This window comes from Nerophis lumbriciformis, linkage group LG18 (assembly GCF_033978685.3).
Source record: "Nerophis lumbriciformis linkage group LG18, RoL_Nlum_v2.1, whole genome shotgun sequence".
NCBI classification, from domain to species: Eukaryota; Metazoa; Chordata; class Actinopteri; order Syngnathiformes; family Syngnathidae; genus Nerophis; species Nerophis lumbriciformis.
The window spans coordinates 14,355,054-14,372,785 of record NC_084565.2 but is presented as its reverse complement, the minus strand read 5'-3'; the positions used below and the strand labels follow the sequence as shown (position 1 = coordinate 14,372,785).

The 17,732-nt window shown below is 42.2% G+C and overlaps 1 protein-coding gene across 1 annotated transcript in view; it reads right to left on the bottom strand.

Annotated features, from left to right (window-relative positions):
• LOC133617621 (polyamine-transporting ATPase 13A3-like) overlaps positions 1 to 17,732 on the bottom strand; it is a 139,445-nt gene that overhangs the window by 76,469 nt on the left and 45,244 nt on the right. Inside the window, exons 12-19 of the mRNA XM_061977703.2 lie at positions 12,832 to 12,981; positions 12,567 to 12,724; positions 9,285 to 9,473; positions 9,149 to 9,210; positions 4,852 to 5,002; positions 4,666 to 4,743; positions 4,410 to 4,560; positions 4,136 to 4,256 (exon numbers count right to left, since the gene is read on the bottom strand). Coding sequence (XP_061833687.2) covers positions 4,136 to 4,256; positions 4,410 to 4,560; positions 4,666 to 4,743; positions 4,852 to 5,002; positions 9,149 to 9,210; positions 9,285 to 9,473; positions 12,567 to 12,724; positions 12,832 to 12,981 — 1,060 coding nt within the window. The remainder of the gene's footprint in view (positions 1 to 4,135; positions 4,257 to 4,409; positions 4,561 to 4,665; positions 4,744 to 4,851; positions 5,003 to 9,148; positions 9,211 to 9,284; positions 9,474 to 12,566; positions 12,725 to 12,831; positions 12,982 to 17,732) is intronic.

Here is a 17,732-nt window from a genome sequence, read left to right as displayed (position 1 = left end):
TCTTCCTAAGTGATTTCCTAAGAGGAGTTCATTCAAATTCATGACGTGTTCTTAAACGGCCAAATTGTTCCCACCTGCTGTTCTTAAGTTGCTGAATGCCAAATGGTTAGGGCGCGCATGTCTATCATAATTTGCATATAAACACGCCTTTATTTCCCCAATATGCATATGTAAACACATTTAATTCCGTAATTTGCATAGGTAAACATCCTTAATTCCAGAGTGTGAGAGGCCTGTTGGTCTTTTAAAGAGTCACCCATAACTAAATCAATGCCCCAATAATTGATGATTGTGTGTGTGTGCGTGTGTGTGTGCACGCGTGTGTGCACACACACTCTATCGCTATCTATATAGCTCTATATATATCTCTATATCTATCTATCTATATATATACGTATATATATATATATATATATATATATATATATATATATATATATATATATATATATATTAGAGATGCGCGGTTTGCGGACACAACCGCGGAGTCCGCGGATAAACCGCGGGTCGGGCGGGTAAAAATATATTTTAGATAGATGCGGGCGGGTGGCGGTTGAACCAATTCGGAAATATATATACATTGTTAAATGTTGTTACCCACATACGAAAAACGAGCAGCACTCTTTGAAACAGTCAATTATTCATCAGACACTGCAGCACAACACAACACAACAGATGAAGAAGAAAAAAAGAAAAAGATGGCACCGCTCTCGCCTGAATCCTGGCACTGTAGATGCCATTTTATTCCTGCATATGCTAACAAAACAAAAAAAAAGTAGACATGCGGTTGGATATGTTAAACGAATGAGTCTACGTTACCTAGGCTATACCAAATAAGCCCATGTCTAACCTATATTGAGTTCGGTCAGCTGAAAAATGTTGATGGTTACGTGTTGTTTGGGCGCACTACAATGCAAAGGAATTAAGGCAATTGCGTTGTTTATTGTGTTTTTTTTCTATTCGAGATATACTACTGTGTGTTAATTATTTGGCCTCACTTTCAAGTGAAGCGCATCTCCGATTGGCTACAATGTAAGGCTATTTAGCCTGCTTTGTTTGTCGCGACCGTCTATTTTCATTATAATTCAAGTTTGATGATAAAGTGCAGTCTGATGGGTTTGATTTCCCCCCCTTCAGCTATTTGCCTTGGCCAATAAGTTGCAGGTAATTCATTATTATTATTTATTTAATTTATTTTTGTTTAAATAGGGATGACATACATATATTATTGTATAATTTAAGTTTGTGCGCGTGATTGACAGCCTAAGGCTTATGAGGCACATTTTTTATTATTTTTTTTATTTCAACTTAAAAACGTATGAGCCTATGTCTATGCTTACAACATAGGCTATGTGTTTATCTTTATTTTCCTGCCTGTCGTTGACAATGGAGATTGTCTAATATTTTGTCATGGCTGCAGATCAATCAATAAAGGTTCATCTTTGTCGTGAAATTGTTCACTGTTTCACTGTGCACCCCGCCCTCGTCCCTATTTGAGCATTAAAACGTTAACAAGTTAATATTCAATGAAATAAATTCAGAACATTTTTTTTACCTAACGAAAATACAGGCCTAGTCTTTCTAAAACATTTTTTTTTACTTCTTAAAAGCCTCGTTCTGCTTGCTGCAACTGCGCACACAAAGTGTGAGGAACGCACTCCTGATCTGAGGGCATTGGCAACAACAGTCAACACTTTCTTAATGGAAATGACAATAATATTATAATAATGATAAATAATATTATCACGCATTAATATCTCTTAGCCACTAATGCGTGGCCAAGAGATATAAATGCGGGGCACGCATTGAATGTCTCTGCTGCATTGGATCAGTCTCCTTTCTTTAACAGGCAAAAGCTTTATAACCTCACTAATGCCTTGCATCGTGCATATTAGATATATAACAACGGGCGGGTAGCGGGCGGGTTTGGTTTTGATAAAATGTTGGTTCGGGTGAATGGCGGGTGGATGACGACTTTTGTGATGCGGTTGCGGATGAAATAATTGCCTATCCGCGCATCTCTAGTATATATATATATACATATATATATATATATATATATATATATATGTATATATATAGATATATATACATATGATATTAATTTAACATTAGACAATAGAAGTAAAGGAACTTGTCACACTTAAGAACAAATAGGCCACCCTAACAAATCCCAGCTAAGAAAACATTGGTGAATACTAAAATCTCCTTAAGAACTTCATAAGTGGGCCTAATTACAAAATGTGTCCTTAAGAACGGTTGCTGAATGGGGCCCATTATTTCTAAGCACAGTCAGGGCGTTGAGAGGATCTGCTTTGGTTGCTATAAGATTAGGTCTCTGCTTTATGCGAATGATTCGTGGTCCTGCTGGCTTCATCTGACCAGAATCTCCAGCTCTCACTGGATCGGTTCGCAGCTGAGTGTGAAGCGACTGGTATAAAAATCAGCACTTCCAAGTCCGAAACAATGGTTCTCGCCCGGAAAAGAGTGAAGTGCCATCTCCTTGGGGAGGAGATCCTGCCCTAAGTGGAGGAGTTCAAGTACCTTCGGGTCTTGTTGGGCTTGAACCTAAGGCGAAAGGCAAAGCTCTCAATTTACCAGGCGATTTATGTTCCCATCCTCACCTATGGTCATGAGCTTTGGGATATGACCAAAAGGACAAGACCACGGGTACAAGGAGTTTCCTCTGTCGGGTGGCAGGGCTCTCTCTTAGAGATAGGGTGAGAAGCTCTGTCTTTTGGAAGGAGCTCACATCAAAAGGACCCAGATGACGTGGTCCGGGCATCTGGTCAGAATGCCTCCTGAATGCCTTCCTGGGAAGGTGTTTAGGGCGCGTCCGACCGGTAGGGGACGACAGGGAAGATGGGGAAGACTCAGGACACGGTAGAGAAACTATGTGACCTGGGAACGCCTCAGGATCCCCCGGGAGGACCTGGACAAAGTGGCTGGGGAAAGGGAAGTCTGGGCTTCTCTGCTTAGGGTGCTGCCCTCGAAACCTGACTTCGAATAAGCTGAAGAAGATGGATGGATGGTATGGATGGAGGGATAAATGATATTATTGGTGATTAACACGTGTTTTCAAATCATTTGACAAGGTTGTAAACTGTAAGCAGGTTAAATATAATTCTTGAATATGATTAAAAGAGTAAGATTGCTAATTCAGTGTCAATATTTGAGTAGGCCCTGAGCCCTTCTGTCATGGAGAAGTTGGGCCCCAATGTCAAAAATATTACCGATGTTATGTCTGGGTCACATGTTTATGTGCTGGTCGTTTCCCCAAGATGCAAATGGACATCCAGAAGCAGCGTGCAGGTAAGAAAGATGATTTATTACCAAAACAAGGCAAGTATACAAAAAATAGGACATGCCGATTGCACGGGAATCTATAGTAAAGCTTAGCACAGGACTAGCCAAAACAGGAACAAGAAGCAAGAATTACAAACATAACTTGTTGCGTGTCGCAAACAAAACTGCCAGGTAGAGTATGGCGTGAGGCAGGAATTGCTCTCTGATTAGTGACCAGGAACAGGTGAGCGTCCCGACCACTAATCAGAAGTAGGTGACAATAATCAGCACCCATGGCAACAAAGAAACAAACCAGGGTGCTTAAACAGAACTACATCAACAACTAAGGAAATACTAAACTAAACAAAACATGACCCGGGCAACGGATCATGACAACCAACCTGTGTTCTAAAATACTTTTTGTGACTAGTGATGTCATCCAGCCCCCCACCTTATCAAAATCTCCCCAAACCTGACCCATTTGTTTGTGCTACGTTTATGTTTGTTTGTGCTGTACAAACAAATGGCAGCGTTATTTTAATATTTACAATGATGAAGGGACAACTTCACACAGCTATATTTAAACTGACAAAGGTTAACAAACACAATTTGGGGGTAGAACACATTATGAAAATTTATTTTGGCAGCTTGTTTAGTTCAGCAAATACAGCTGAGAGTCTGAGCAATCATATGCTAAAATATATTTGATCCTTCTTTTGATGTGTAAATACAGCATGTTAGCCCCCAGAAATCATTATGCAACACAAACAGTTAAACATGTCTTTCTGCTCCAGGTTTGGATGTTTTGTGCAATAACTGTATTGCAGTAAAAGTATGGAAGAACACTTACCGACTGAGGTTTTGGACTTCTTGCCACAAGAGTTTGGACTCCAGTTGGTGATGTGCCAGGGCTATAACCCTGAAACCCTGTCGGGTGTAAGTCTCCAACGTCTCTGTGAAACTCTGAGGGACTGTGGACACAAACATATATTTGGAGCTGGGTATATTAAGGTGTTTTATTGTTAATTTGGCTGATTGAAGATACTAAATGGTATGGTAGTTGACGACCACTGTGTGATGCCACAGGACACACACCATAAGTTGTCTGTGGACACGAGTCTGACCTGTGTGTGGCTTGCAGAGGTTAACCACAGTCTCTGGGGCTCCTTTCAGGTAGATGTCAAAGTGTTTTTGTCCCAGTTGTCTGACCACCACACTCATCCTCTGCAGCGCTGAGGAGAAGGGGAGCTGACGCACAATGCCAAACTCCCCCCACTGAAAGTTGCATGTCAAAGATTTTAACAAGGATGCTTTTCCGTAAGATGCTGAAAGTGAAAAAAATACTGGTAACTTAATAAAAACACAAAGTTTAAGGATTACTTTCTGCGGGTGTCGGACTATCGTGGAAATTTGAGCATCGTAAATTGCAGTCTGTTCTTTTCTTGGCTCCTCGAGGATCTGGACAAAACATAATGTGATAATAATGACTTCTTAAAAACATGAAGACGACTCATGTACAATGCAGCCTTTGCACATCTTTTCATGTAAACATTTAAATCTCCTCACCCAGCCAGTAGCACTGAATACTTTGAGGTCTATAGGGTCTCCACAGAGTTTGTCCTCTATGCTGATTAGTGAGTGGCAGGTAGCCATGCAGGCGACAAACGACGTCTTCATAAGATTCTCTGTAGCTACCTCAGTCTCTGGGGGGGAAAAACTGGAGGACGAAGAAGAGGCAACTCAGAGGTTATTTGCTGTGACTTAAAGGGACCGTTTGCAACATTTACACAGATGCCTAACCCCTAACCCCTTAATAGTGATTTGGATATTTAGCGTTAGCCATCATTGAATGTATATTCTATCATAACAGCAACACGATTGCAAGTTGATCATTGCTTCTCTTGGAATGTTTTTGTAAGTGTGCACGTGCTCCCTGTGCGTACATGTTGACAAAATGGGGTGAGTGACCGCTGTAAACACCAATCATTTTTTTCCGGCACGGTAAAAATCTTTTACTACACAAACTAAATAATTGTGAAAAATATAAACCGTTTTAACACAAATGTGTTCTTGTTATATTGTTTTGCTGAGAAAAATGTAACTTTGAGCAAGTTGTAAACAGCCTCTTTCACAATTGCCTGCATCCAATGGTTATGTGCAGTAAAACTTTTCATGAATTTAACTTACCTTAATGTGTTACTAAATTTGTGTTCTACAACTTTATATCAGGGGTGTCAAACTGAAATACAGAGTGGGCCGAAATTTAAAACTGAACAAAGGTTGAACAAATTAACCTTTTAATAGGGACCCAAACAAGTTTTGCATTAAATATTGAACAAGCAATGCTTATATAACTTTATAGTGACATGCAATAATAATAATAAAAATTAAAAAATATCAATGGCATATCAAATACAATTTAAATAAAAATGTAATGCCTCTTTTCTATTTGCAGCCTTCTGAGGTAAATATTCAAATGTAAACAATCAAACAATCAAATGTAGACATTTTTTCTTATACTTTCTGATCTCTCTCTCTGTGTCCACTACTTGCTGTACATATCCTGCCAAGTCAGTCCTACACTGTTTCAATATCCATTTCTCTGATGATGCAATTGTTGATGCTGATTGTTGATGACTGAAGTGTTGATACCAACCAAACCAAAAAAAACATGAACTTTTTCCACAGGCTAATACATTTGAAAATAAAATAATGAATAAACCAACCATTCAGGACTTTAAACGGCTCAGTTTGCAACACACTGATCTAATCTGATGTGCCATGTGTGTACATCTTTTCTTGAATGCTAGTTCATTAATGTCGGGGCTCAGGCTTTGAGCTGAAGCAACCCTCATTATTGAACGAAGGTGTTCATGAGTCATTATTTCTCATATTCCACAGTCTTGGGGGTGTGCCTTACAGGCACTGCTTTTAACGTCCTCTACGAGCTGACGTCACGTCCGCTTTTCATCCCTTCTAACAACGTGCCCGCCCAGTCTCAAGATATGAGCGGCTCCTGTACGCACACACACGTAAATGTAAAGCAAACTTCATCAACAGCGATACAGTTTACACTGAGAGTGGCCGTTTAAGCAACTTTAACATTGTTAGAAATATACGCCACACTGTGAATCCACACCAAACAAGAATGACAAACACATGTTGGGAGAACATCCGCACAGTAACACAACATAAACACAACAGAACAAATACCCAGAACCCTTTGCACTACTAACTCTTCGGATAATGCACCCCCGGCGTAGAATGCACCCCCTGACGGGAGTGTTATATCAACTAAAGCCCACACTTAAAGTTTTCACGTGCAAGATTGAATCTATTTGAAAAAGTTATTTAATAAGAAGCTAAAAGTGCAAAAACAATAATGTTCGTGTTGGAGGAGTTGTGAATGAATGAAATATGAAATCCGTGCTGCAGTCTGCAGGTGTACCTAATGTTGTGGCCCAGCAGCGACTGCAGCACGGATTTCATATTTCATTCATTCACAACTCCTCCAACACGAACATTATTGTTGTTATCCACCATCCACGGTGAAAGTAAAGGAGTATGTGCGCTCAAAATACATGTATTTATCTGCGTTTATACATGATTAATGTGATAATGTTTTACGATTAACTGCATAACAGCCCTAGTTTTGATATACAAATAAATAAATAAAGGTAATCTGGAGCCTGCAGCAAACTGCACCTTTAAATCAGTAAAAATAACGATGTCTCTAAAAGTTTTAAGAACAGTCTCAGACCATGAAGGAGGTACAAAGAATACAGAAGCGCTATAGTTTCATCTCCACATCTAAAAACACCCCAACCTTTTTTACAGCACATACAGTATAACTAAATTAGGGCTGTCTTTAAATAGTCTAAGATTTGACCATTTGATCCGGAGGAATCTGATCCGACGACCAATCTTACAGTCTCTCCCCCAGATGTGCGAGGGGGGCAAATCATCATTCTTGTGTGCAGACTACAGACAAATAGGTTTTTGAGAGTTAGAGATGAATCTTAGTTTCGGTTGTCACTCCAGCCTTCCTCAGGCGGTCGCTGCTCCCTGGTGTGATCTGTAAAATCACCAGGCTGTGTTTTGGCCTCAGACATCTGTTATTATATAAAAACAATGTGTCTGCAAACAATACTTGATTAATAATGTTGGAAGGCTATTTCTACAAACCCCGTTTCCATATGAGTTGGGAAATAGTGTTAAATGTAAATATAAACGGAATACAATGATTTGCAAATCCTTTTCAACCCATATTCAATTGAATGCACTACAAAGACAAGATATTTGATGTTCAAACTCATAAACTTTTTTTTTTTGTTGCAAATAATAATTAACTTTGAATTTCATGGCTGCAACACGTGCCAAAGTAGTTGGGAAAGGGCATGTTCACCACTGTGTTACATGGCCTTTCCTTTTAACAACACTCAGTAAACGTTTGGGAACTGAGGAGACACATTTTTTTAAGCTTCTCAGGTGGAATTCTTTCCCATTCTTGCTTGATGTCCAGCTTAAGTTGTTCAACAGTCCGGGGGTCTCCGTTGTGGTATTTTAGGCTTCATAATGTGCCACACATTTTCAATGGGAGACAGGTCTGGACTGCAGGCAGGCCAGTCTAGTACCCGCACTCTTTTACTATGAAGCCACGTTGATGTAACACGTGGCTTGACATTGTCTTGCTGAAATAAGCAGGGGCGTCCATGGTAACGTTGCTTGGATGGCAATATATGTTGCTCCAAAACCTGTTTGTACCTTTCAGCATTAATGGCGCCTTCACAGATGTGTAAGTTACCCATGTCTTGGGCACTAATACACCCCCATACCATCACAGATGCTGGCTTTTCAACTTTGCGCCTATAAAAACCCGGATGGTTCTTTTCCTCTTTGGTCCGGAGGACACGACGTCCACAGTTTCCAAAAACAATTTGAAATGTGGACTCGTCAGACCACAGAACACTTTTCCACTTTGTATCAGTCCATCTTTGATGAGCTCAGGCCCAGCGAAGCTGACGGCGTTTCTGGGTGTTGTTGATAAACGGTTTTCGCCGTGCATAGGAGAGTTTTAACTTGCACTTACAGATGTAGCGACCAACTGTAGTTACTGACAGTGGGTTTCTGAAATGTTCCTGAGCCCATGTGGTGATATCCTTTACACACTGATGTCGCTTGTTGATGCAGTACAGCCTGAGGGATGGAAGGTCACGGTCTTAGCTGCTTACGTGCAGTGATTTCTCCAGATTCTCTGAACCCTTTGATGATATTACGGACCGTAGATGGTGAAATCCCTAAATTCCTTGCAATAGCTGGTTGAGAAAGGTTTTTCTTAAACTGTTCAACAATTTGCTCAAATGGTGACCCTCGCCCCATCCTTGTTTGTGAATGACTGAGCATTTCATGGAATCTACTTTTATACCCAATCATGGCACCCACCTGTTCCTAATTTGCCTGTTCACCTGTGGGATGTTCCAAATAAGTGTTTGATGAGCATTCCTCAACTTTATCAGTATTTATTGCCACCTTTCCCAACTTCTTTGTCACGTGTTGCTGGCATCAAATTCTAAAGTTAATGATTATTTGCAAAAAAAAAATTTATCAGTTTGAACATCAAATATGTTGTCTTTGTAGCATATTCAATTGAATATGGGTTGAAAAGGATTTGCAAATCATTGTTTTCCGTTTATATTTACATCTCACGAATCAGATCAGATTATGAAAATCTTTAGTTAAGACAGCCTTAGACTGATGACTAATTATATTCAACACAGCAGTTGCTCAAGTTAAACAGCCATACTTTTCGTAAAGCAATCCATCCTATGAGGAAACCACCAAATGACACCAAACCCAAACTTACGTGCCAACTTCAGCTCTCTGAATACCCCACAGGTGCAAACTGTCTTCGGTGAGAGTGCCAGTCTAAAGTCAAAATGCACACAGTTGACAAGAAAATGAATGTTATGAATGAATGTAGTGAAACGGACTAGGCCCACCTTGTCAAAGCAGACCAAGTCCAGCAGACCAGAGATGTTAATTCTCTGTGGACTGATGCAAAAGATGCCAGTTTGCTTCATGCGCCGCTGAGCGTTCACAAGCCCAACGGTCAGAGTCACAGGTAACATTGGAGGAACGCAGAGTGCAACGACGTTCAAACAACCAGTGATGATGACCTCAATAGAAACCTAGATGGGATGGGGAAAGGACCAAGACACCAGTGAAAAAAGTGTAATTTGAAAGTCACAGCCACTCGGCCAGTGGTTCTTAACCTGGGTTCGATCGAACCCTGGGGGTTCGGTGAGTCGGCCTCAGGGGTTCGGCAGAGCCTCCGCCGCGGAGGTGAAGACACACCCGACTCATTGTGTAAATAAAGACGTCCCCCTATCGGCGTATTATGGATACCCCCAAACAAAGTTCCCTCTAATTTTCCATCTGATTTACAGGGGTGTAATTTGTTGTGAGTTCATCCACTGTGTTGGTTTTGTTCTTTGATCAAGGTGATGTTAATGCACGGTTCATTTTGTGCACCAGTTAAAAATCATATAACTTTGTCTTGAATTTGGAAAAAAAAAAACATTTTATTTTTCACTAAAGAAGGGTTCGGTGAATGCGCATATGAAACTGGTGGGGTTCGGTACCTCCAACAAGGTTAAGAACCACTGCACTAGGCTGATCACAGACAGGAACAACAAGATAGACAGAAAAACAAAAGTTTGGCACACGCTATACGATTGTCAGTCTGAGGAGTTTGGATGAGATGACAATCGACTGAATTTATGACACACCTAAAATTCATCGTATTGTCATCTGGCTGGTTGGGAACTAACAATGGCATGTCGGTTCATCAAGACTTCGGCCCCGATTAAAAAGTGATCGAGTTTGAAACAGACTAGATAATTCCAAGAGTGTATGTCCATCTTTAGGAAATTACTACAAGGTGGCCCCAAAATAAAGAGAACCCAAAAATCTTTGAATAAATCTGCTGACTTAAATTGGCCTTTCCTTTTTCAGGGTACACATGTTAACGTTGCGTCTAAAATATTGGAACAATAGCCTTCCCTAATATGTCTTGGACAACCGCAGAAAATACATTTTGCATGGAAACCTATATCTTCAACAAACCACGAACTGTAGGGCAAACAAATGTTCTCAGAAAGTTCTGGTGTCATCAGGCTCTATCAAATAGCACAAGTAGGTTCAGAAGTCGAGAGAGTTATTGGAACTCTGCAAAATCTTAATTGAAAAACCCCAAAGAGGAAAATGTTCGAGTAATTGACACTAGGGATGTCCCGATCCGATATTTGGATCGGATCGGCCGCCTTTATTCGCAAAAAAATGCGTATCGGCAAGGCATGGGAAAATGCCGATCCAGATCCAGTTTAAAAAAAAAATCCCGGTCCGTGTTTTCCAACGCACCGATTTAAATAGTACATTCCACTTTTCTGCTGTTCCCTAAGTTCCGTTCCGCATTTTCCAGCACACCTTCAACACATCCACACGTCTGTGGATTCTAACGCAGTTGCTTTTAGCTGCTGGCATTACACGACAGGCTCTTCTCACTCTTTCCTGTGTCTCCCTCTTACAGACAGCGAGCGCACCTTCTTACACACGTCACATACTGTCACGTCATACGTCACATACGTATACACCCTTTCCCAGCAGAGAGCGAGGTAGCAGCATGGCTAACGTTAGCTGTGATGCTAGCGCAGCCGCTAAGGTGCGCGCCTGCTCAAGCGTCCTATGCGCACGACAAATCTATGCCACGCACAAAATAAAATAAAAAAATGAGCGCATAACAATTTTCGACACACGGACACGACAGAGAAAACAGTTTTCGTCATCATTGTTCAAATATTGTAAGGTCTGTCGAGACGCTTATCTCCGTTCGGTGCCACACGTCCACACCATCGCCGAGGCAAACATTTCCAGATGAACACTGTATGTAAAAAATAGTGATTTTTTTTAGTTGTGATTTCCCTCTCTGCATGAAAGTTTAAAAGTAGCATATATTAATGCAGTATGAAGAAGAATGTTTTAATGTAGACATGCAAGCCTTGAAAGAACATTTTGAAAATCAAGACTACATTTCCTGCAAATGGGTGCATTTCTACCCTACATTTTAACTTTAGATTTATTCTCATATCAAACTCTTTTAGTTGTCTTTTTGACACTTACATCCGGCGCCCCCCTCCACACCCTGGATTATAAATAATGTAAATAATTCAATGTGATTATCTTGTGTGATGACTGTATTATGATGATAGTATATATCTGATAGTATATATCTGTATCATGAATCAACCCCGACTTAAACAAGTTGAAAAACGTATTGGGGTGTTACCATTTAGTGGTCAATTGTACGGAATATGTACTTCACTGTGCAACCTACTAATAAAAGTCTCAATCAATCAATCAAACACATAGAATCATCATACTGATGTGATTATATGCATCAAGTGTTCATTCAAGGCTAAGGCAAAATATCGAGATATATATCGTGTATCGCAATATGGCCTTAAAATATCGCAATATTAAAAAAAGGCCATATCGCCCAGCCCTAGTTTCAATGATGCTATTTCTGTTTGTCATGTATAATTTAGTCTATTTTGTGTTTATCCTTGAATAAACAGGTCAGTTTCTTGTTACCAACCATTGTGTATTATTCAAACTCCCCTAATTCAGCTGGCTAGTTGTTATCAAGAGTACTAAAACCCTTTTCAACATGATTCTGACAACTAAGTAGGCTAAATAACTTTAAACTTTAATACATGCTCGGATAGGCCATTATCGGTCAGTATCGGTATCGGTCAGTATCGGTATCGGATCGGAAGTGCAAAAACAATATCGGTATCGGATCGGAAGTGCAAAAACCTGGATCGGGACATCCCTAATTGACACATTTGTGCGACGAATGCAAGTTTGCCTCCAACACCGCAGAGCCCATTTGGAGCAAATTTCGGCAAAAACATACATTTTATGCAAAGTGGCTAACAAAACTGAAACTTTAGGGAATGCTCATGCACAGACTGAAGTTTAAGGTCAGCGTATTTCAAGATAAGGTAATATTTTGGTTTATGGTACGGTTTAATAAAGATTGTATGGTTTCTGTTTTTTTGGGGAGGGTCAACCTTTTATCAGAGAAACTCAAGCACACTGTACACATATTCATTTTACAATTTACGTGGTATATTGTACCATAACATACCGTATGTGTTTAATGTGTTCCCCTTATGTAAAGTTTCCATTGCAAATTGTACTGTATGTATGACAACTGTTACCTGGTTTATGACATCAATAGTGATGATGTAGATGAAGTCAATCACCGCCACCACCGCCATTACCATCATGAAATGCTTAGCATCGCGATGCATTTTGAAGTCGGTGGGTTTAGGGTGGAGAATGCCACGCACAAGCTGGCCCTTTACTGTATTAAAACCTGTGGGATCATGTAAGGTTTGATAAAAAGCCCATTTCAAGGACATCACTTCAGTTGGTGCTAGAAATGTTTTTACACCACCTGTCAGCATAAAGCTCAATCCTCACCTGTTCTGACCACAACCGCCTTCACCTGTGTATCAGCACGACTCTGGATAACATGTGAGCCACAGAAGAGGGTGTGTTGCTTGTGTTCCTCTGCATCATATATCGTTTTTGAACTTGGCACACTGGTCTTAGTAACTGGAACACTCTCCCCTGAAGATCCAAACACAGCAACAACGCGGGAGAACTGCAGTTAATAACAGTTAAAGTCACACATTCTAATTTTATGACGGTTGGTTTTTTGAAGAGCTGAGCTTGAAGGCAAAGCTCTCAATTTACCAGTCAATTCATGGTCATGAGCTTGGGTCATGACCGAAAGGACAAGATCATGGATAAAAACCGGATGAAATTAGTTTCCTCTGTTGGGTGATGGGGCTCTCCCCTCGAGATAGGGAAAGAAGCTATATCATTCAGGAGGATCTCAAAGTAAAGCCGCTGCTCCTCCACATTCTTGTGCGCAGAGAATTGTGTGTCCTAAGTGCAGCTCGGGATTTACGCCAGTCTGCCGACACTTCACGTCCTTCCCAGTGCTCTCAACCTACCATCAAAACATTTAGGAAAATTGAAGCATGTGGAAGGAAGTTTTGACTTATAATTTTCCACCACAAGGGTGGTGTCAAAATCATTGTAATGGTCAGTTTCCAACCTTAAAACCTTCTTTTGACAGAGCAAATTGGTTGAATTATTTGTTTTGTTAATGTTGGCCCCTCATTGGCTGGACACATTGCCATCCATCCATCCATCTTCTTCCGCTTATCCGAGGTCGGGTCGCGGGGGCAGCAGCCTAAGCAGTGAAGCACAGACTTCCCTCTCCCCAGCCACTTCGTCCAGCTCCTCCCGGGGGATCCCGAGGCGTTCCCAGGCCAGCCGGGAGACATAGTCTTCCCAACGTGTCCTGGGTTTTCCCCGTGGCCTACTACCGGTCGGACGTGCCCTAAACACCTCCCGAGGGAAGCGATCGGGTGGCATCCTGACCAGATGCCCGAACCACCTCATCTGGCTCCTCTCGATGTGGAGGAGCAGCGGCTTTACTTTAAGCTCCCCCCGGATGACAGAGCTTCTCACCCTATCTCTAAGGGAGAGCCCTGCCACCCGGCGGAGGAAACTCATTTCGGCCGCTTGTACCTGTGATCTTGTCCTTTCGGTCATAACCCAAAGCTCATGACCATAGGTGAGGATGGGAACGTAGATCGACCAGTAAATTGAGAGCTTTGCCTTCCGGCTCAGCTCCTTTTTCACCACAACGGATCGATACAGCGTCCGCATTACTGAAGATGCCGCACCGATCCGCCTGTCGATCTCATGATCCACTCTTCCCTCACTCGTGAACAAGACTCCGAGGTACTTTAACTCCTACACTTGGGGCAGGGTCTCCTCCACAACCCGAAGATGGCATTCCACCCTTTTCCGGGCGAGAACCATGGACTCAGACTTGGAGGTGCTGATTCTCATCCCAGTCGCTTCACACTCGGCTGCGAACCGATCCAGCGAGAGCTGAAGATCCTGGCCAGATGAAGCTATCAGGACCACATCATCTGCAAAAAGCAGAGACCTAATCCTGCAGCCACCAAACTGGATCCCCTCAACGCCTTGACTGCGCCTAGAAATGTTGTCCATAAAAGTTATGAACAGAATCGGTGACAAAGGGAGGCCTTGGCGGAGTCCAACCCTCACTGGAAACGTGTCCGACTTACTGCCGGCAATGCGGACCAAGCTCTGACACTGATCATACAGGGAACGAACCGCCAAAATCAGACAGTCCGATACCCCATACTCTCTGAGCACTCCCCACAGGACTTCCCGAGGGACACGGTCGAATGCCTTCTCCAAGTCCACAAAGCACATATAGACTGGTTGGGCAAACTCCCATGCACCCTCAAGGACCCTGCCGAGAGTATAGAGCTGGTCCACAGTTCCACAACCAGAACGAAAACCACACTGTTCCTCCTGAATCCGAGGTTTGTACAATGTGGACACATTGTACAAAACCCAAAACCAGTGAAGTTGGCACGTTGTGTAAATCGTAAATAAAAACAGAATACAATGATTTGCAAATCCTTTTCAACCTATATTCAACTGCAAAGACAAGATCCTTAACGTTCGAACTGGAAAACTGTTATTTTTTGCAAATATTAGCTCATTTGGAATTTGATGCCTGCAACATGTTTAAAAAAGCTGGCACAAGTGGCAAAAAAAGACTGATAAAGTTGAGGAATGCTCATCAAACACTTATTTGGAACATCCCACAGGTGAACAGGCTAATTAGGAACAGGTGGGTGCAATGATTGGGTATAAAATCAGCTTCCATGGAATGCTCGATCATTCATAAACAAGGATAGGGCAAGGGTCACAACTTTGTGAACAAATTGTTTAAGGTCTGTAAAATCATCAAAAGGTTCAGAGAATCAGGAGAAAACACTGCATGTCCAAGGCTGAAAACCAACATTGACTGCCCGTGACCTTTGATCCCTCAGGTGGTACTGCATCAAAAACCGACGTCAGTGTGTAAAGGATATCACCATATTGGCTCCGGAACACTTCATAAAAATCACTGTCAGTAACCACAATTTGTCGCTACATCTGTAAGTGCAAGGTAAAACTCTGCTATGCAAAGCGAAAGCTATTTATCAACAACACCCAGAAACGCCGCCGGCTTCGCTGGGTCCGAGCTCATCTAATATGGACTGATGCAAAGTGTAAAAGTGTTCTGTCGTCTGACGAGTTTCAAATTGTTTTTGGAACCTGTGGACGTCGTGTCCTCCGGAACAAAGAGGAAAAGAACCATCTGGATTGTTATAAGTCAGCATCTGTGATGGTATGGATGTGTATTAGTGCCCAAGGCATGGGTAACATACACATATACGAAGGCTCCATTAATGCTGAAAGGTACATACAGGTTTCGGAGCAACATACTGTATGTTGCCATCCAAGCAACGTTATCATGGACGCCCCTGCTTATTTCAGCAAGACAATACCAAGCCACCTGTTTCAACAACGTGGCTTCATAGTAAAAGAGTGCAGGTACTAGACTGGCCTGCCTGTAGTCCAGACCTGTCTCCCATTGAAAGTATGTGGCGCAATATGAAGCCTAAAATACCACAACGGAGACCCCCGGACTGTTGAACAACTTAAGCTGTACATCAAGCAAGAATGGGAAATAATTCAAATCAATCCAATTCAAAAATGTGTCTCCTCAGTTTCCAAACGTTTACTGAGTGTTGTTAAAAGGAAAGGCCATGTAAAACAGTGGTAAAAATGCCCCTGTGCCAACTTTTTTGCAATGTGTTGCTGCCATTAAATTCTAAGTTAATGATTATTTGCAAAAAAAAAATTAGTTTCTCAGTTCGAACATTAAATATCTTGTCTTTGCAGTTTATTCAATTGAATATAAGTTGAAAATAATTTGTAAATCATTGTATTCTGTTTTTATTCACAAATTACACAACATGCCAACTTTACTGGTTTTGGGTTTTGTATTATCAGGTACTACTACTTTGACAAATAATAATGATGATTAATGTTGTCTTTTTTTGGACTATGAATGGCAGAGGGATAAAACGATGGCCGATTTCCTGTTTGTTTTCAAATATGGGTTTATAAAACTTGTATGTGCTGTCTGTCTCAAGCGATTTTGATAATACGTGAATTTGCTGGGAGGGGTTATTTTTTTGTAATTACTGCTACCTTACCGCGGTGGAGGAGTTTGTGTGTCACAATGTTCCTAGGAGCTATTTTGTCCGGGGATTCTATGCCCCTGGTAGGGTCTACCATGACAAACAGTTCCTATGTGAGGGACCAGACAAAGACTCAAAGACTTCTATGAATACAAAAAAATTGAGGACCAAAGTTTCCCTCGCCCGGACGTGGGTCACCGGGACCCCCCTCTGGAGCGAGGCCCAAAGAGGCAATGTGGGTCCCCCCTCCTATGGGTGGTGAGCCATAGAAGTGGGGTGCTCTGTGAGCTGGGCGGAAGTCGAAGGCAGGGCCATTGGCGGTCGGATCCTCGGCTGGAGAAGCTAGCTCTTGAGACGTGGAATGTCACCTCACTGGGGAGGAAAGAGCCTGAGCTGGTGTGCGAGGTAGAGAAGTTGCGGCTGGATCTAGTCGGTCTCACTTCGAGGCACAGCAAGGGCTCTGGAACCAGTCCTCTCAATAGGGGCTGGACTCTTTTCCACTTTGGCGTTGCCAGCAGTGATAGTCGACGGGTGGGGGTGGCAATTCTTGTTGCCCCGCGGCTCAGACCCTGCACGTTGGAGTTTAACCCGGTGGACGAAAAGATAGCTCCCCTCCGCCTCCAAGTGGGCGGACGGGTTCTGACCATTGTTTGTGTTCACACACCAAACAGCAGTTCAGAGTACCGGCCCTTTTTGGAGTCCCTAGAGGGAGTACTGGACAGTACTCCATCTGGTGATTCCCTTGTTATACTGGGGGACTTCAACGCTCACGTTGGCAACGACAGTGAGACATGGAGAGGCGTGATTGGGAGAAAACGGCCACCCTGATCAGAACCAGAGTGGTGTTTTGTTATTGGACTTTTGTGCTCGTCACAGATTGTCCATAACAAACACCATGTTCAAACATAACGGTGTCCATATGTACACTTGGCACCAGGACACCATAGGCCGCAATTCGATGATCGACTTTGTGGTTGTATCATCAGACTTGAGGTATCATGTTTTGGAAAATCGGGTGAAGAGATGGGCAGAGCTTTCAACCGATCACCACCTGGTAGTGAGTCGGCTCCGATAGTGGGGGAGGATGCCGGACAGACCTGGCAGGCCCAAGCCTATGGGGTATGCTGGCAACGTCAAGCAGAGTCTCCCATCAGAGAGAGTTTCAATTCCCACCTCTGGGAGAACTTTGAACATGTTATGAGGAGGCGCTGGATATTGAGTCCGACTGGA